The 20,463-nt window shown below is 40.1% G+C and overlaps 1 protein-coding gene across 1 annotated transcript in view; it reads right to left on the bottom strand.

Annotated features, from left to right (window-relative positions):
* BBS5 (Bardet-Biedl syndrome 5) overlaps positions 1 to 11,451 on the bottom strand; it is a 29,269-nt gene extending 17,818 nt beyond the window's left edge. The window contains exons 1-5 of the mRNA XM_037140688.2: positions 11,310 to 11,451; positions 8,996 to 9,078; positions 3,490 to 3,555; positions 2,737 to 2,786; positions 2,478 to 2,605 (exon numbers count right to left, since the gene is read on the bottom strand). Of these exons, the coding sequence (XP_036996583.1) occupies positions 2,478 to 2,605; positions 2,737 to 2,786; positions 3,490 to 3,555; positions 8,996 to 9,078; positions 11,310 to 11,368 (386 nt within the window). The 5' untranslated portion in view covers positions 11,369 to 11,451. The remainder of the gene's footprint in view (positions 1 to 2,477; positions 2,606 to 2,736; positions 2,787 to 3,489; positions 3,556 to 8,995; positions 9,079 to 11,309) is intronic.
* Positions 11,452 to 20,463: the final 9,012 nt, after the last annotated feature.

Raw genomic sequence — 20,463 nt, 5'->3', positions numbered from 1 at the left:
GAAATATTCTGAAAGGACAACTTGAAATATTCCAACATCCAAATCATAGGAGCGCCAGAAGGAGAAGAGGACCAGCAAGAAATTGAAAACTTACTTGAAAAAATAATGAAGGAGAGCTTCTCCAATCTGGCGAAGGAAAAAGACTTCCAGGAGGTTCAGGAAGCTCACAGCATCCCAAAGAAATTGGACCCAAGGAAGCACACAGAATCCCAAAGAATTCTGGACCCAAGGAAGCACACACCAAGGCACATCATAATTATATTACCCAAGATTAAAGATAAAGAGAGAATCTTAAAAGCAGCAAGAGAGAACGAGACAGTTACCTACAAAGTAGTTCCCATAAGACTATCAGCGGATTTCTCAAAAGAAACCTTGCAGGCAAGAAGGGGTTGGAAAGAAGTATTCAAAGTCGTGAAATGCAAGGACTCACATCCAAGATTGCTCTATCCAGCAAAGCTATCATTTAGAATGGAAGGGCAGATAAAGGTTAAATTAAAGGAGCTCATCATTACCAATTCCTTATTACATGAAATGTTAAAGGGACTTATCTAAGAAGATAAAAACTATGAACAGTAAAATGACAACAAACTCACAACTATCTCCAACTGAACCTAAATAAAACAAAAACAAACTAAGCCAACAACTAGAACAGGAACAAAATCACAGAAATGGAGATCACATGGAGGGTTATCAGTGGGGAGGGGGAGGGGTGAATGGGGGAAAAGGTACAGAGAATAAGAAGCATAAATGGTAGGTGCAAAATAGAGGGGAAAGTTAAGAATAGTACAGAAAATGTAGAAGCCAAAGAACTTGTATGTATGACCCATGGACATGAACTAAGGGGGGAGGAATGCTGGTGGGAGGGCAGTACAGGGAGGAGGAGAATAGAGGGGAGAAAAAAATGGGACAACTGTAATAGCATAATCAGTAAAATATATTTTTAAAAAAGGAATAAAATACTGACATGTGCTATAACATGGATGAACCTTGAAAACATTATGTAAGTGAAAAAAGTCAAAGAAAAAAAGTCAACCATTTATATGTAATGTCCAGAATAGGCAAATCCATAGAGATGTAAAGTAAGTCAGTGGTTGCCAAGGGCTGTGGTGGGGAGAGAATGAGGGTGACTGCCTTGGCAGTTTCTTTTTAGGATGATGGGAATATTTTGGAATTAGGTAGTGATGACAATTGCACAACCTTGTAAATATACCAAAAACTACCAAACTGTAAACTTCAAAATAGTGAATTATATCTCAAAACAAACAAAAAAACTAAACCATTATTTAGAGTAAAAAAATCAAAATTAATAATCAAAAAATTAGGAAACTAAGAAATACATGTGCAATATATATAACTGATAGGAATATAATTTAGAAATTTACAACAGAAAACTATAAATAACAAAAGAAAAATTTAAGTATCACTAGTAATAAATGTAAATTAAAACAATGGTATATATATTATACTTGTGTGTATATGTGTATCAACTTGTGTATATATTTATTTTGCCTGTCATCTTAGCCAAATTTATTTCTTAAATCATAGCCCTTAGGACTGATTGCAAAAAAAAGGAGCCAAGGCCCCGGCCAGGAGGCGTCTTCACGCGCACCGACAAGTCGGGGTCAGTCCCGGGGTTGGGGAGTGCACAGGGGCAACTGAGGGATGCTCCCCTGTCACACTGATGTTTCCCTCTCTCCACCTCTCTCTCCCCCCTTCCTATCCCTCTAAAATCAATAACATATCCTCAGATGAAGACTAAAAAAAAGAGAGAGCTAAGGTAGTGAAAAGAGAAGAATTTAGCAAAGAAACAAACCAAAAACACCCCCGCAAAAAACCAAACCACAAAACGCAAAACTGTTTGGGGAAAACACACAAACTTGACTTCTATTAGAGAAATAATCTTTTTAGGTCATTCGTTAAATTATATAACTTGGTTACTTATACTGAATGAATTTTCTAACACCTTGTAACTGCCTTCGAGGTTAATTTAATAGAATCTTCAGGAGAAAATTTTTTTAAATTCTATATTTATTTATTTGTTTGTTTATTTAATTGTTGCTCAAAGGAGAAATTTTTATGAACCTTCAGTACTCTTATGTGTTTTATGAATCCCTTCAAAGTGTTTATTAAGTGACAATACAACACATTCTTCTATATATCTTTAGAATATTACAACAGAGCTTGGTGGGAGATGGAACCACACTTCTAAACTTCCAGGGGTGTCCAACCTTTTGGCGTCTCTGGGCCACACTGGAAGAAGAAGAGTTGTCTTGGGCCATACATTAAATACACAAACACTAACAAAAACCGATGAGCAAAAAAAAAAAAGGTTTTAAATAAATTGACGATTTTGTGTTGGGCCATTCATAGCTAGCCTGGGCTGCGTGTGGGCCACAGGCTGTGGGCTGGACACCCCTCTAGACCTTTATATCACAGAACTGTAAAAATATTCAATAATCTACAAATCATTACCATACCTGTGTACTGCAATCACAGAAGTAAAAAGTCTAGGACTTCCAGGAACCAAATTTGTAAATATAAACTCAAAACGAGTACTGTTACATTTTGTTAGTATATAAAGAGCTTCAGTTTGGCCTCGTAATTTCTGTAAGGACAAATTTATTTAAAAGTTCAGATTTTAAAAGCAATTTCTCATTTATAGTGAAAACAAAAACCAACCTCAAATAGCTAATGTTTCCTCACTGTATATATTTCAATAATATTTTTCAGACTTACAGAGTTAGCAGTCCTCGTTGTAATATTCATTATGCAGTTGTAACCGATAGCTAAAATTCAAAAGCAAAGAATTTAAAGAACATAATACAATAAATAGAAAAATCTATATACAGAATTTTTAAGTTTTAAAAATGAAATATAAAAAACTTTTAAACATTTTAATAAAACTACAAATATAAGTTAAATAATGAAAAGAAATATAAAGTCAATTCTGCCCCTTTGACAAAATACATTCATAACATGGGAATAAGAAAGTTAACTTCTCTAAAACTTACACAGTATTATTTACTGAAAAATCTTAGCATTACTACATCAAGAGAAAAAGTCTAGGTAGATAATCTAAAATAGTTTTAAAAAATAAGTTATGGGATTTAACCCAATAAAAGGTTGTACTTTGCTATTACAATTCAGATTTCCCTTCTTTGGGATGACTTACAATAACTTTTAACAATGTCAGAGATAAGCAAAAACAAAACAAAACTAACAAAAACAAATTAAAAAAAACAACAAAAAAATCATTCAATGTAAAAGCACTGATGTCCTGTATGTCCAGGAGACAAAATAAACAAACTGAAAAACATTTCTTTCGCATTATGATGCAGTCAGTGGTTAATCAAGGATTTCTAAGATTTTTATCAACTTAAAGATTTCCATGTATTTCATGGTATAGCTTTTTCAGTATCAAAAGCCACTGTGTAAGTTCGCTTGACAAAGTACTTTTTCTTTTTAGTGTTATCTAACAAAGATACTTACAAAGATTGACTCTAGGTAATGCCAAAGAGTGCCAGAGAATTCTTAAATTTGTTACTAAGAGTCTACCTGAAAGCAAACAAACAAACAAGATACCTTAAGTAAGGACTTGCTTTTGTCATACAGAATAAGGTAGACATGGAACTTCTGGCCCAGTATCAGCAGCAACACCCATAGCTGTTTTTCGTACATTTATTGATTGAAAGTATTTATTGTGCATATCTGTCCTATGTAGGGTACACAGTGTGTGATTCAGAACCTCCCAAAACAAAAATCTGATAGTTAAAGAAGGGATACAAGTATTCACTGCTAACATCTTGGTTTGACTGAAACTGATGGAGGAGAGAATTGGGTTCTGGTTCTTTGTCTTGGTAGAAGCTGTTCTGGGGATCCCAGCAAGTCATATATGTACAACTAAGAATGACTATGGGATGGTATGACTGCAAAGCCATTCAGTGAAATCACACTTCTCAAAGAACTCTCACATACACTCTAGTCCCTGCCACACGACTCATATACTCATATACCAAATTTTATACCAAATTTTTCTTCCTTTCTTTTTTTTTTGCTGTGGGAAAACTTTTTGTTCATATGAAATTATAGCCAGGATGAAGTCTGTTTAATGCCTCAGACTGATGTCCTTACAGGAGAATACAAAGTTAGATAAACTTCATTTCTCAAAGTGTGTCCTGTGGATATGGCAAGGAGAAAAAGAAGTTAAGTAAATCTGAGCATGGTAAACCTTGTGTCTTAGAGATTTATAATACAATTGGCGTTTTGCAATAGCTTTGAGATATCCTGAAATAGTAAAACTCTGAACTTTGTTCAACACAATATTTCTTCAACCCATTATTTTTACAGATCTCCTTTATGAGTAATCTATAGCCAGGTCATATTCCTTCCTCCCTGGAACCCCCCAGACAGGTGTCCAACCTGCGGTGTGCAGGCCGCATGCAGCCCAGGATGGCTACGAACGCAGCCCAACACAAGACTGTAAATTTACCTATGACATTATGAGATTTTCTTGTTTTTGTTAGTGTCTGTGTATTTAATATGTGGCTCAAGACAACTCTTCTTCTTTTAGTGTGGCCCAGAGACACCAAAAGGTTGGACAACTATTGAATATCTGAAATCAAAGAAACTAAGCCTGTAAGAATGCTGGAGTGAGATGGGCTAAGAGATTCTAAAAATAAAGGAAAGCACTCTCAAGAGAAGCTGCAGAACATTACATGGTATGTTTAACAAATAATAAGTAACCCCACCTGGTTAGAGTGGAAGGCTCACCCAAGATCATAGAATTGCTGACCCCGCATCTATCAGCTGGCGTCAAACAGAAAATAGATGGCACACTCCCATTAGGATCATTGAGGTTTCTATACAAACGTACTTATTTCGAAGGCATGGTGGGGTGTCAGGAACCCTAAGTGAGTACAGTAGACCTGTACCACCCCAGGCCCAGAGGGAGGAGGACAGGAAGCAGTTAACCAAGTCTGGAAGGAGCAAGAGTCCTAAAGAGCTGAGTGCTCTGGATGGGAAGAACCCAGGGAATAAATACCCAGACCTCACTCTCCTGCCTCCCTTTGACCTGCGATAGCTCTTTCAACTGGAACCAGAGTGCACAAGGGGCCTCTGATGTGGTCCATGCATTTTCTCAGGGCAGGGGAGAATGGGTAGATGGAAAAAGGTGCTGGATATGGAGGGATACCTGGAGGATGGGGGCGCAAGCAAGAAAGGTTGTTTGTGGATAAGCTAGAAGTAATTCAATGCTAAACCAAGAAATACTGACATAATGTTAGCAATGGAGGCACTGGGATGGGGTTTAGAATTGGGACTGGGGAGAACTGAAAAATTTTGAGAAGAGCATAATGTGATCAATCTTAGCAATTTAGAAAGCAATGCAGGCAGTTCGGTTTATCACTTAGTATCTATGTAAACTTGGAAAAGTTAATTAGCCTCTTGTTCCTCAGTTCCTTTACTGAAAAAAAATGATAATAGCATCTATTTCATTTTTCGTAGTATTATTATTACTTATTATTATGTGAGATTACGCATACTATGTAAAAGATTTAGAGCAGTGACTAGTGCCCTTGCTGGTGCGGCTCAGTGGACTGAGCTCCAGCCTGCAAATGGAGGGGTGGCTGGTTTGATTCCTAGTCCCAGCACATGGCTGGGTTGTGGGCCAGGTTCCCCAGCTGGGGGTGTGCCAGAGGCAACCAATCGATGTATCTCTCATACATTGCTGTTTTTCTCCCTTTCTTATTCCCTCCCTTCCCCTCTCTCCAAAAATAAATACATATAATCTGTAAAAACAAAACAAATACAAAAACCAGTGACTGGAAAATAGTAAACGTTCACTGTGTTAACTGCTATAATTATTTTTTAAATATTTTAATTCTTTACAAAATTACTTTTAGGATTAAAAAAAAACATTTTATTTCTTTATTTTTAGATAGAGGGGAAGGGAGGGGGGAGAGAAACATCAATGTGTGGCTGCCTCTTGAGCGTTCCCCACCGAGGCCCTGGCTCACAACCCAGGCACGTGCCCTAATTGGAAATCGAGCCAGCAGCCCTTTGGTTCGCAGACCGGCTTTCAATCCACTGAGCCACACCAACTAGGGCAATGATTTATTTTATTATTGCAGATACATTGATTTATGTTCATCTTATGCTATTTCACCAAAGTAACACTGTATCTCTACAACTGGGCTATAAGCCCAGGGCATCTATCTTTTTGATCTTTTTCTATTACAGAATTCCAGGAAAAATTATGGAGTGGGAAGACTTTGCCTTATAAAACCACACTAGCCAACTCTGTTAACCTGTTTTTCTGTTCTTGGTACCTCTCCTACAAGTCTCTGGCATTCTTACGTTGCCTCTGTCCTGCTAAAGGACCCCATCCTACAACCCCACACATAATGATCTAAGTGTGGACTTTCCTCTCTGTCCTCCCAAACACTAAACTATAATTGTCCCTGCGTCTTCCAGTCTCTCAAACAAGTGAGACTAGAAATATGGCTGTTTCATTTCCACACATCTTCAGTGTGCAAAACTAATCTGATAATTTGATGTCAGAGAACTTGCAGTTGAAATGGATTATTCGTTAATCTTTTGGGGTATTTATAGTTTTGACATGGAGTGTTCTGAACCTGGGAGTGCCTTACTGGTGGTCATTTTCAAACTTCTGAAAAGGAGGAGAAAGAGATAGCTAGAAAACAGGATTCTCCTTCCCTTTATGCCTTCTTACTAACCAAAAGCTCTGCATATTCCTGTAAAATTCCATTTTCTGAACAATTGTTTCTGAGGTGTGTGGACACACAGGCATTTTTATTAACAGTAAGATTTCTGGCCCTGGCCCTGGCCCAGCGGGTCAGTTGGCTGGAGCACTGTAACCAAACAAGCTGCAGCTTCGATCCCTAGTCCAAGTGCATATGGGAGGCAACTGACTGATGTTTCTTTCTCACATCAATGTTTCTCTCCCTCTCCTTGCCACTCACTCCTCTCTCTCTAAAATCATACATATCCTTGGGTGAGGATTAAAAAATATTAAAAATAAAAAAGTAAACCCTGGCTGGTGTGGCTCAGCAGACTGATTGCTGGCCTGCAAACTGAAGGGTCGCTGGTTTGATTTCCAGTCAGGTCACATGTGTGGGTTGCAGGCCAGGTCCCCCGTAGGAGGCATTTGAGAGGCAACCAATCAATGTATCTGTCACACAGTGATGTTTCTCTCCTTCTCCTTCTCCCTTTCTTTCCCTCTCTCTAAAAATAAATATATAAAATCTATTTTAAAATATTTTATTTCTTTTTTTATTTTTAGAGAGGAGAAGGGTAGGAGAAAGAGAGGGAGAGAAACATCAATGTGTGGTTGCCTCTCACATGGCCCCCACTGGAGGCTGGGCAGACAACCCAGCATATGCCCTGACTGGGAATCGAACCGTAACCCTTTGGTTCGCAGCCTGTGTTCAATCCAGCCAGGGCTAAGCTACACCAGCCAGGGCTAAATACATAAAACCTTTTTTTAAAAAAGTAAGATTTCTGGCCAGGGAGATGTTTTTCCCTCAATACTTTGAAGGGCCATTATAGGGTATTGTGCTCACTGTGTACCCACGGTCTTTGTTTGGACTAATGGATGGACTGTGTTGAAAGAGTTCTTGCCTATCTATGTGGGACCACAACTTTCTCCTGGCTTCAAGTTAATTCAGGTTTTGTCAAGATCTGACTGTCTAGAGATTATTCTACCCCAAAGGCACAAACTAAGACTTCTTGTTAGCTACTGGATGTTGGCACCTCATTCTCACCTGGGCTTGGCTGAGACAGGAGGCATTTCAGAAAGGTGATCTAAGCACTCCTTTAATGAGGGGCTGCAGCTACTGACAGGATGTCTGCAGCTGGTAATGATGGTAGGTTCCCCTCACAGAGAAGAAAGGCTCACAAATGAACCTGCTATTCACATGCCATCCCAGAACATAAGAAAGGCTCAGAGAGCAACCAGCCGCTCAGAATGCTGCAGAGTGTGTTCTGACCAGTGAGGGTACCGCTCTATCTCTAGGAACTGCTGATCCTTCTCACTTGAATGAGGTCTGCTCCTTTTCCTCATTTTTTCTCATCGGTAAGAGGTTCCCCACCCTACTACACCTCCTCTCTCCCCATAAAGACTTTTAGATACACTAAGCCGCCCACTTCTCATTCCCTATTTTACCTTGAAAAACAGCACTGATGCTTCTAAGATGTGCTGATCACTGGCCCATTGGTTCCATGCACAGCTGCTGTGTGCAGCAAGGCCTTTGGACAATTTGTTTTGGGAGGAACTCAAGTCCAGCCCTGGTTGCTCCTCAGCGACATTCAGAGATGTCTCACAATTTTTTCTAGTGCTTAACCTATAAATAGACTTCACAACACAGCACTACATTTGCTCTGCGCATGTCCATCTATAGGTGTCAGTGTTAGGGGACTGTGCATCAAGCTTGGATTTCCTAAAAGGAAGCATGGCCCCACGTAGCCCAGCTATGACCTACTTGTGTTCCACTACCCCATAATCTTTTCTGTGGGAGGCAGATCCTATCCCATGGTCAAAGTCAGAACTATCCCATGACCCTGAGCTCCTAGACATTTTTTTCCCCTCAAACACATTTTAATTCAGGTGTTTCCGTTGTAACCATGCAACCCATTGTGGTAAATATGACTGACTGCTCTTTTATGCAAAGCAATGGCTGAATGAAGACAAAAAAATAGTGGCAGTGCCACTAAATAAGCTTCTGGACTTTTAATAGTCACGATGAATAAAACTGCTGTCATAACTGGGACTTATGAGGGAAGCCAGGGTATTCCTGGCTAAAGGGTTAATACCTACCTGTCCTTCCATTTCAGTCTGAGGAAAGTCTGAGGATTCAACTCTTCCACTCCCACAATTATATTTACATATAATGCTGTTTCATGTCTTTTCCCTGGTTAATATGACTTAACATTTGTAAATTAAACCAGAAACATAACATATATTAGGTAATATACTCACCTCTATCCCCATTATTTCCTTTGGTGTCTTCAATTGAATCTAAACAATCAATAAGGACTTCTCCAGGTCTTGTTTTCAGTTGTCTAAAATAAATATGAAGGCTTTAATTTTAAAACTACAATACAGCCACTGAAATCTACTGAAGAGGAGAAAAGACATATGTCTATAAAACAGCCAACCGTATAAATGATAAAGTGCCAAATGCTCATGCATTTGAAAATGAACTTTTCAAGAACTTCAAGAACCCGGAAATCAGTGGGCCTGGAGTGGCCGGGTCATGTAGAGAAGTCAGAACCAGAAGGAAAGGTAGAATTTGGAGGGGAGGGAGTTGGGGGGAAAAAGAGGGGGAGGGGCAAGGGGACAGGGCAAGGGATATGCATGATGGAAGACCAAAAATAAGAAAGGATGAGGGAATGTGTGAAGAGTGGCCTGGCTGGACAAGATCCACACTGAGAGGTAGTGAGAAATATAGCTGGATAAATAAGGATGAACTAGACTATGGAGAACCATAAATGCCAGTCAGACAGGGACGGGCCTCATCCTGTGGACAGTGGAGTACCCCGAGATGTTTCTGAGTAGAGGAAAGGGGGTCAGGCAATTATGGGAGGAACAGGTTAAGGCAAAGCATCATCAGGACTTTGTAAACAATCAGAAACAGGAGACAAAAGGAAACAAAGACTGAAGAATAGTTTGCTGACTGATAGAATGTATTCCAGTGTGTCAAGGAAAACGAAAAGGAAAACCGAGCAGAATATGTATTAGGGCTTTCTAACACATTCTCTATAGAGCCAATTCAATTACTTATTGAAAATACGGATATATTTTCATATGTATATCACTTCCCTGCTTAAGTCTTCCATGTCATCCCGCTGCCTAGAAAATGAAGTCCAAAATCCTCCACTGAACATTTCACAGTCTGACTAACCTATTTTTCTATCTGTACCTCTATCCTCTACCTGCCAGACATTACCTTCTAGCCAAAGGAGTTTATATATCTGAGAGCCTGCTTTTCTTTCTTTTCTTTTTTTTTTTCTGGAATACTTTCCCCGTCTTCCCTGACAAGGCTCTGCCCATTCTTCCTGACTCAACTATCATTTCTTCTCTGAGGCCTTCCCCTAGGAATTAATTTGAGGCCTTGTTCCTAGGCAGAATCAACTACTCTGTTTATACAGTCCCCCAGCTTTTTGTTCATTTTTTTTTCAAAATAGCATTTATTGAATTTTAAATAACACTTGTCAATGTACATCTCCTGCATTAATAGGGTTAGGGGAGTGAGGAAAATAATTTGCTATTATCTCTGTATCTCTAGCTATTTGCACAGTAACCGGCACATAGTAAGCATTTGATGTTTAATAACTAAACATGTTCATGAAATCAATTTTTATTGGATCACGGATGCTAAGAACTACAGAAAAATCATAGAATGTGTGTAATATGCAACTATGGTTTTATAAAGCTCCTTCCTGTATAACTTCTTAAAGGTTTTAAGATCACACTAGTATTATCTATTTAGTCACAAATATGCCTTTAAAATTACGATTTCACTTTTCCATCTAACTAGGTTCTGTTCGTGATAAGGAATCATGAGTGGCTAATAAGCTCCATGCCATTAACCCAAGAACCTTAGCTCTACTGTTTTCCAACATTTAATACAAGAAATTTCTAACTATTCTCTCTTTAAAGCATGAAATTTTCCAAAAACTTCTGTTTGAGAGGCTCCAAAACGGTGATTCTTCTCCCTGTTGGTGATTTAGACAAACAAGTAGATGCAGGCTTGCCATCTACTTACGGAAATAAAGTTTGTGTGGTTAGGAATTTCGGAGAATGCTTACTTACTGCCACCTCCCTCATTTTACAGACAAGAAGACTCAAGCATTGAATGCCGAAGTAATTTACCTAAGGGCTCATAATGTATATTATTATTTCAGGCTTAGTTTTAGAATCCTGGTTTCCTGAGTCCCTGTCCTACGTTCCTTTCACCCACGACACTGGCACCCCAAGCTCGCTTGGTGTACTAAACGCCCAGGTCCTGCGTGGGGTTTCGGCTCAGCTTCCTGATAGGTTTCCCGGCCAGGGATCGCACGGGACCTAGACCGTGCAGTCTAGACGCGCTCCAGCAGTAACTCCGGCTTCTGCAGACCCGCCGGGACTGGCCACTCTAGGGTTTCCCGAGGTGCCCACCACAGGCGTAAAAGCGCTCCCACCCTCGCCATGGCCGACGGCTGTGAGGAAGTTGGCTCCGCCCGCGGGTCCCGAAAGTGCGCCGCGGCGCCCTCTACAGGCTCCAGGCCCCTGGGGAATACCGGGGACTCACTGCGAGGACACGTCGAAGCGGATGTCCCGGTCCTCCCACAGCGCATCCAGCACAGACATGATGACCCAGACCCACAGCAGGGCCTCCCCGCAGCGGTGGAGGCCGAGCGGCGTCTCGCTGGCTCCAAGGCAACGGGCCGCCTCTGTCTCAGCGTCTACGGCGGGCGCCGAGACCCAAGCTTCCCTAAGGTAGGGCGCGCGCTTTCCCGGCCTTAACGCGTCAGTCAGTAAGCGGATTTGAGGCTCCAGGCAGGGTTCAGCTGCTCAGAGCAGCTAAGCTGGCCCCGGCCCAGGAGCTTGTGCTCCAGCGCTGCATGACCGTGCTGGCCTCCAAACACACCTGCTTAAGCCATTCCACCTATTTCCCCCATTTCTCTATAACAGGGTGTCAAACTCATTTTTACCGGGGGCCACATCAGCCTCGCGGTAGCCTTCAAAGAGCCAAACTAATTTTAGGAGTATATGAATGTAACTACTCCTTAACTGTTTAGGAGTTGAAATTACATTCAGCCCTTTGAAGGCAACTGGAAGGCTGATGTGGCCCGCGGTGAAAATGAGTTTGGCACCCCTGATCTATACTGTCAAGTTATTTAGACTTAAAACTCAAGCTACTCTCCCTCCTGCCTACTCTCCAGTCAGGCAGGGCTCAGAGCCTTTGAAGGGTCCTCTTTTTCTGCCTGGAACTTTGTTTCTTCCGATCTCAGCATGGCCTGTTCTTGATTGTTTAAATCTCAGCTCAAAGGCCCGCGGAGGCGTCCCTGACCTACTGTCACTCTGCTGGGAGCATCCTGAGGACCGCGCCTGGTCTACCCAGTTCCTCGCAACAGTGCCCCGTGGAGGCACTCAACGTTTTTGAATGAATCAAAGTGCTCTCTTTCCCTCAACTCATTAATATTTTTTTTTGCGTTTAAACGTTTTATTGTCCATTCTCGTTTTACAGGAATTCCAAAGAGTGGAACATGGAAGTCTGGCTTTCCATGGAAGCCTGGTTTATCCACCCTAGGCTTCTACCCCATCTTGCTATCTTGCTACTTGTGACTCACTCATTAAGGGTCAAATCCAACATTGGCCCAGATGGCTGCCAGAATTGTTATCTGCCAGTGACTCATTTTTATCTCCCATTTATCTTTTTTGAAAGGGAATGTCGCTGTTTTCCTATGCCTGTCCCCACCACTGTATGGTGTGAGTGCTGGGGAAAGACAGCTGCTTTCTTCAGCTTCACAGGTCTGCCAAGAGAAATTGTGCTTCAAGGAACTGTACTTACCCGACTACAAGCACAACTCAGAGACATTGCAGGTTCTTTTCCAGATCACGCAATAAAGTGAGTATGACAATACAGTGAGCTGTAGTCTTTTTGCTGAGCTGTAGTCTTGCCTTCAATTTGTAAAAAATTGTGAAGTGCAATAAGGCAAAATGAGGTAAAATGAAGTATGCCTGAATACCCAGGAGCTCATTTGCACTTGATATAGATGATTTAGATGATGAAATCTTGGGTTTTTGAGCTGATGCTGTAATGGCATGAGAGGGGAAACTTGGGAGGAAGTTAATTTTTTTTTCCTTTAGGAGGGGCATGAATTGTTGCGGGCCATAGGGTAGGCTATAGTCTGCGGAATTCTAAATGTTGCCTAAGGCACTGGCTAGTGTGGCTCAGTGGATTGAGTGCCAGCCAGCCTGTGAATCAAAAGGTCAATTACTGGTCAGGACACCTGCCTGGGCTGTGGGCCAGGTCTCCTGTTGGGAGCCATGTGAGAAGCAACTGATCGATGTTTCTCTTCCTCTCTTTCTCCCTCCCTTCACCCCTCTCTAACAATAAATAAACAAAAAAAAAATCAAAAAGAAAAAGAAAAGAAATAACCAGAACACTTTGATAAAAAAAATAAAAAATGTTAAAGCAACTTAATCTTGTTTTTAATTTTTATCAGGCTTTTTTTAAAAAGATTTTATTTATTTGTCTTTAGAGGGGAAGGGAAGGAGGGAGGGAGAGAAATATCAATGTATGGTTGCCTCTTGTGTGTTCCCTGCTGGGAACCGGCCTGTAACCCAGGTAGGTGCCCTGACTGGGAATTCAACCGTGATCCTTTGGTTCGCAGGCCCATGCTCAATCTACTGAGCTACACCAGCCAGGGATTTCATCAAGCTTTTAAAATGTGTTCGCATGGTAACTTCATGTAGGCCTAGGTCCCATCCTGTCTTTGCTGTCACCATTTTCAGATCTAACCACATCATGTTTCACTCCTAGTGTTATTACCTTTCATTTCTTTCTCCTTTCGTCTTTGTTGACCAATTTCCTCATTTGATTATCCATTTTTGTAAAATGTTGCTTAGGTTTAATATAGGGAGCCATTCCTCATGGCATGGGAAAGTAGCTCAGCCCCCACTTGGAAAGGTCAGTGGGGAGCTAGTCAGCACATAGGAACCACGCCCACGGAGAGGTTTTCCTGTGGGGAATCAGAACTGCATTATACCTAGGCCACTATGAGGCTTGCTTTTGCTAAAACTCTCTCACCCTGAATTGAGGAGGCAACTACTTACTGCAACTTCCTAAAATCTGAGCTAAACCTCCCAAGCATAGAATGTAACCAGTCCAATTACTTTTCCCCTTGATCTGTAACATTCTTCTATTTGAAGTAATTAGCAACATTCTTTCCTTTGTTATCTGTAAAAGGTAATCACCTACAGTGAACCTGTGCATAATAAGTGAAGACCATCCTCAATGTAATGTACCCAGAAAAGCAATAAAAGCCTGTCCAGGCAGGGCCTGGGCCCTTTCACATTTAGAGAGCGTCAGAGCTGTCCCTTCTTCTCCATAGGACTTCTGTAGTCCATGTGAATTTGTTCATGGCTGCCACAACACACGGATCCTGCTGGCCAGGACCCACATCAGTTTATCACATATAAATCTTTGAATTCTTGACAGGTAAATCAGACAAATGTTTTCTAAGAAAAATACCCTTTAATTTTATTCCTCCCTGCATATTTCAAGTTATCTTCCAAGACCCAGATGTCCTTTTCCAACATCTCCAAGAATGTAATTCCTTGAGCTGAGTCTTATTGGCTGGAATCTGGACAAAGTAAATAAAATGGAGAGAAAGAAGCAATCTTGCTTGAAATTCTTGTGATCATTCTTGTAAGCTTGCTTCCTTCTTAATTCCTGCATTGTGTCAAAGGAGCTTGCAGAAAAGGGTTCATTGAATTAAAAATAGACATATTCTCAGATTAGACTCATTCAAGCTCCTCTGGGGTCAGACACCCATGGCCAACCTTCCCAACAGCTCCTACACTGTCTCGGACCAGGGAACTTGGTTCTGCCTCCCCGCTTTGCATTCTCAGGCTCGGCCTCACAAGAAGCACGATGGCACCAGAGCGGGTGCAAACAGCAGGAAAATCTCAGGTTAATTTTTATAAGTGGTGTAAGTAAAGCCAGAGGTTCACTTTTGTCCCTCATGAGGTTCCTTTACTTTCTATGTGAATATTCAGTTATTCCATCACTGTTTGTTGAATTACTCTTGCCTGCTCGCACCTTTCCAGAAAATCTATTTATATTTATCCCTAGAAGCAAAGTTAAAGGCTTGAGGGGGGATATGTATAATGACGTTAGAGCCCAGTGAGAGACAGCAAAGAAGCACGGGAGAGTCAACACAAGAATAAAAAGGAGTTGTTAACCTATGTCATGGAGTCATTTCTTCTCCTTCCTTCACCCATCTCCATTTTAAAATTATCTCCTTATTTTATTAATGTTGAGAGTTCATATGGAAATCCAAGGAGTCAGCTTTCACCTTTCATTGTGTCCACAATAATGTTGGATGCCCTACTGGTTGCTATCTTGTCTGACAAGAAGCCATAGCTTACTAGGAAGACATTCGGGAAGCCAAATGTGTTTTACAACCTTAAGGCTTCAGTGCATATATTTTACTCATTGTTCCCATTAGGTGGCAATCAATGTTGACTGAAATACATTTGTATCTCAAAACAAAATTATTGCATTTAGAAACAACTTTCCAAGTCCAACTACAGAAATTGATGCTAAACAAATAGCCTTTAAGGGCAGAATTAACTGTATTTGTACTATTCTGTTTGATGTATTCCTTAACAATTTTTTTGAATTTTTATGAGTTTATTTGAGCTGAACTGATGACATATGCCAAGAATAAGATCTCAAATGCTCCTTTTCCTTAACCTCTATGTTGAGACAACCATGAAACACATCCCACAAGCTTCTCAGTAGTGTTTGCTGTAAACTTTTAAAATATAAAACAGCAACTGGAAGACTTTTATTTTATTCTAAAATTTTTATTTAAAAATACTTAAACTATGTGCTGAAATGTTGAATTTATAGGATGCTTTGTTCTTTGGTTGAACAAAGATTTTCCTACTATAAAGAAGTTGTGGAGTCCACTTAAAGATTTCAAGCTTATGTAAAATAAGATGAAGCATTATGGTTTATGTACATGATGTTCTTTCGGATGTATTCATATCATAGAGGGTGTGTTAAGAAATGATATGTTCAGTGATATTTTATTATATCACTGAAAAGGATGTCCAGTTACTTAGACAATTGGATGAAACACAAAAATTCTCAATTTATGACAAAGCTCATCATCAATTAATACTCACTATTAACCCTGGCTGGTGTAGCTCAGTTGGTTGGGCATTGTCCTGCAAACCCAAAGGCTGCCGGTTCAATTCCCAGTCAGGGCATGTGCCTAGGTTGTGGGTTCAGGTCCTGGTTGGGGCATGTAGGAGAGGTAACTGCTGGATGTTTCCTTCTCACATTGATGTTTCTCTCCCTCGTTCTGCCTCCCTTCCTCTGTTTCTACAAAATAAATAAGCAAATAATTTTAAAAATATATATACATGCTGTTAACAGCAATAGGCCATGCTTAAAGACATGTTTATTTTCTTAAGGCACTGCATACAAAATAGATGTGTTTTTGCTCTGATAGACTGAGTCGGCTTTTAGTGTAAAAGGCTGGCAGTACATTGTGCAGAGGAGGCAAATCTCAACTTTGACAGTGAAGGGTGCAGTGGGAAACCGGGAGGCTATGTATTTATCACCTCATGTCTTTCTACCAGGACAGCTGGTTTTCTTTGTAACTGCCGCAGCCCCTGCTTCTAGTAACGGGAGGAATCAGTCCGCTTCTTTTCCCATTGTTGATAGCCCCATTAAGCTCTAAAATAGTCAAATTGGAAATAATGGCTCCAGTTCAATCCACCATAGCTCAATATCCCTAACTGGGAATCAAAGCAGTGACATTTTGTTTGGCCAGCTGGCGCTGAGTCCTCCGAACCACACCAGCCAGGGCTCTTCTCTAACTTTTAATAGAATGAATTCTTTTTGCAATTATCCTTATTAATATTATTATAAAGTCAGATGACTCCAGAACTCTAGGATTACATCTCCCTATTACCAGGGGTCAGGAGTTATGAACTAGAGAACTCCCGATTCCCTGTGCACGCCCGTACTTCTCTTTGCATGGTTTTCTGCTTGGAGTCACCCTCCTCCCCAATCTAAATCTCATAGACTATCAAGTTATACTCCTAAGTTCATATTTCTATTACCCAAACTTCCACTAAAACGTGGGCAAGGCTTTATATATTGGCCATCGCTGACGAAATGATAGGCAGTTCTGTGGCACCTTCCTGCCCAAACTGAAGTCATTTGCACCCACATCGTGCAGTGTGTCGCACACGCTGCATGGCCTTGATCTAAGTCGATTTTCATCACAGCTTCTGAGTATCTTATATATAAAAAAGAGCAAGGAAAATATCTATAATGACTTATATTTTATTGTGAATCAGTTTTATAAAACACTTTGCAAGCACTTTAAACTCATACCTCAAAGTAGGTTATACCATGGTGCCCAAAGTTATTTTAATAGCACCTTTAGAAGGTTATTATTTTGTTTAATAATATGATTTGACACTCAAATTGAGCTTCAGTGCTCAGTGGGTTGACAAATTTGCAACTCCTCACAGCAGTAAACATAAACATTATAAATGGGATGGATTTAATTGCATTGTCCTTTCATGCAAATCCAAAATGTAAAAAGAATCTGGTGATGTTTGAACTACTTACAGTACATTAACCATTAGGTTAAATTTTAAAGAGTAAAGAGGTTAGAGAAAGAAGAAAAAAGTTACTGTCTTTCTTAGAATTCCTGTTATCTACTGATTTTCGTGTAACTAGTAAAGCGTACAAAATCCATTTTGCAAGCTATAATATTATCTGCACTAATAAGAAAAGTAAGCAGCATGAAAAATGCTTTCTAGAAAGCTGTCAGCTTATATACTTTCAGGGCACTCATATGGTGGGGGGGGTGGGAGGGAAAAGAGGGAGAGAGGCGAGAAGTCTGGAAGGAAGCTGAAGTGGAAATTGCTATTCCTTCCCATGTAATGAACGACAGAGGGTCTTTTGAATGGCGTGGATATCTAATTGGATTTAAGTTATTTATTGAATTCTGATGCCAACACCATTCATCTTACAAAACTTTAAGCAAAATCTGTTAAAACTCAAAGGCTTTGTGTGAATACTTCTTTTCCTTCCCCCCAGAAACAGGGAAGATGTGCTAAATTTTATGACCAGGGATGGGAGTTTGTAAAGATGGGGCTATTCACAGTCTGAAACAATTGGATCAGAGACTTTGGATCTGTAGGTAACTATGGGATTATAAATCCTCTGTGATAGCACAGACAACATAGGGGACATTAATGGATATTGCAAAGTGTAGAATGAATGTTGTAGCCAATCTTATTTCGTTGTTAATGTCAGGGTGATTAGGTTGGCATCTGAGGTTCCTGTAGAGTAATACCTAATTTCACCAATGAAAATGTTGATATCTTGAGGCTTCAGTAAAGATGTGGAATGTTCTTCCCCTGCCAATAGTCATTTTCATAGCCTTCATGTTTAAACTCCAATGATTTTTGGCCTGCAGGACATGTATTTTCTTATTCGCACGTTTGCCACTTGCCTCAGCTGGACAGAGATTGGAACTTGGACTCTCTCCCAGAGCCCTGGGAGTGGAGATGCTCTTTATCTTTTCCAGTTACATTTGCCACATAACCCTGTCTTGTACTCAGTGTGACATTATTCTTCAATTAATTAACAAATATTTATTCCACTTTGTGAAGAAATATAGTCAATGATTATATCTACATAACATCAGGGGAAAACGTACATTTGCACTTAACTGTCTACGTGTTGATAGAATTTGGCATTAATCACATATAACAATGTTTTATTTATATTTCACTTCTCCTTTATATGCTATCATTTAGATCCTAGATACTCCAACATCTGATATATATCCAGACTTCATCCTGGATTGGCCAGGAGGTCTGTGGAGTACTTGGGATAGACAGGGGCTTGCTACCTAACTAGGCAACACATCTTAACATTCCTGCTGGCATTGACACTAAATTTTAGAGTTGAGAAAAGAGAGTTCAAATTTAAGAGTAGCATTAAATTCTGTTGGTGTGATTCAAGTATTTTGAAGGTAAATGAAAGTAGAAAATGACTCATCAGAAAAGTTTTCTAAAGATGCTTAGTGAGGAGACCAGAGCCAAGGAGTTTTAAGTTGCGGATTCCTCCCTAGAGCTCTTTCATCCTCTTTTAAACCATTTCTTTTATTTTTTTAATTAATAAAAACTTAAAAAGTGTTGCCGCAAAATTTTAAACAATAAAGAACTATATATAGAATAAAGAGTGAAAGTACTCCTTTATCTGACCTCTTTCCTCCAATTAACACTAGTCCCCAGAAGTAACCATTGTTAACCATTAGCTCTATTTCCTTCCAAACCTCATGTCATATTCCTGAATATACTCATACACATATGCATATCCCTAAACTGAGGCAAGTGTGTAAAGAAGGAAAAGGGATATATATACCATTCTGCAGTGTAGGTAGCAAATCGGGGGGTACCTGATGTCAACATGAGTTATTACGGATACTGTCAACCTTGATCGCTTGGTCAAGGTGGTTTCTGCCCCAGGTTTCTCCACAGCAAGGTTACTGTTTTTCTCTTTCCATGCTGTACTTTTTGGAAGTGAGTCACTAAGTCTAGCTTACACTTAAGAGGAAGAGAATTAAGCTCCATATCCTGGAGGGGAAAATATCTACATATATTATTTAGAATTCTGTAAAAAAGATTTTCCCTTCTCTTCCATTACTTATTTATTCCATCATTTATTTCCATCAGCATGAACTCCTGGATATTCTTTGGGTTATAATACAACACGATAGTGCCAGGCACTGCTCTGAATGCTTTAGGGATTAATTTATTTGAACCTTGCAACCTCCCTATAAGGTTGGTATTATTAGCATCCCATCCTTACAAAGCAACCTGAAGCGCAGAGCAGTAAAGGAACTTGTCCAAGTAGAGGCAGTGTGCTGTAGATCCAGGATTCAAATCCAGAAGCTTGTCTCCTTGTTCTGTGCACTTATCCATTACTCAGCACTTCCATGCACCTGGGGTGCAGTCTCCCTTGGGTACATTATCGAATCCCACTGAGCCTCACTTTCTCATTTTAATGGCACTTATCTTGCAGGATTGGTGAGAGGGAAATGGTTATTATAATTCTTGGCATGGTTTCTCTTTGTCAATGTAATTCTCCACTGCCCAGCAGATTATTGTCAGCTCACTCTACTCTATGGGCCTGGGTGGAGGACTCGGTTGTTTATTTAATGGTTAATTAAGAAAGACTAGTAGAGACTTGTAGCTAATTTTTCTTGTCTCTTACTTCAGAATATAAGGTAATAGATACAAGTATTGTACCCAAACAGACTCCACATTTTCTCAGACTGTACTTAAAAAGTAATGATTTCAGAAAATGATTAATTTCAGTCACCTTTGTCCTGAGGAAAATCAACTTCCCTTCAATTTGGCTGTGTTGTTTAGCTATGTTAAGAAACTTCCCTAAGGGAGTCCATGGTGTATGACTATATTATAAGGATTTATCAATTTATCTATGGAACACTATTCTGGAAACTCTTTTCTGGAAGAAGCAATCCATCCAATCAAACCATGGTAGCTGAAGTAGAGAGGAGAGAATTGCTTCCCTTTGCTCCTGAAAAAGTCTCTGTGTTATGACTCCATTTATCTGAAGTGTCCAGGATAAGTGAATTAGGTAGTGGTGATGACTACATAGCTCTCTGAAC

Source organism: Artibeus jamaicensis, unplaced genomic scaffold (assembly GCF_021234435.1).
Source record: "Artibeus jamaicensis isolate MK-2021 breed Jamaican fruit bat unplaced genomic scaffold, CSHL_Jam_final contig_391, whole genome shotgun sequence".
NCBI lineage: Eukaryota > Metazoa > Chordata > Mammalia > Chiroptera > Phyllostomidae > Artibeus > Artibeus jamaicensis.
The sequence above is the reverse complement of the archived record's forward strand: the minus strand, read 5'-3'. Positions and strand labels throughout refer to the sequence as shown.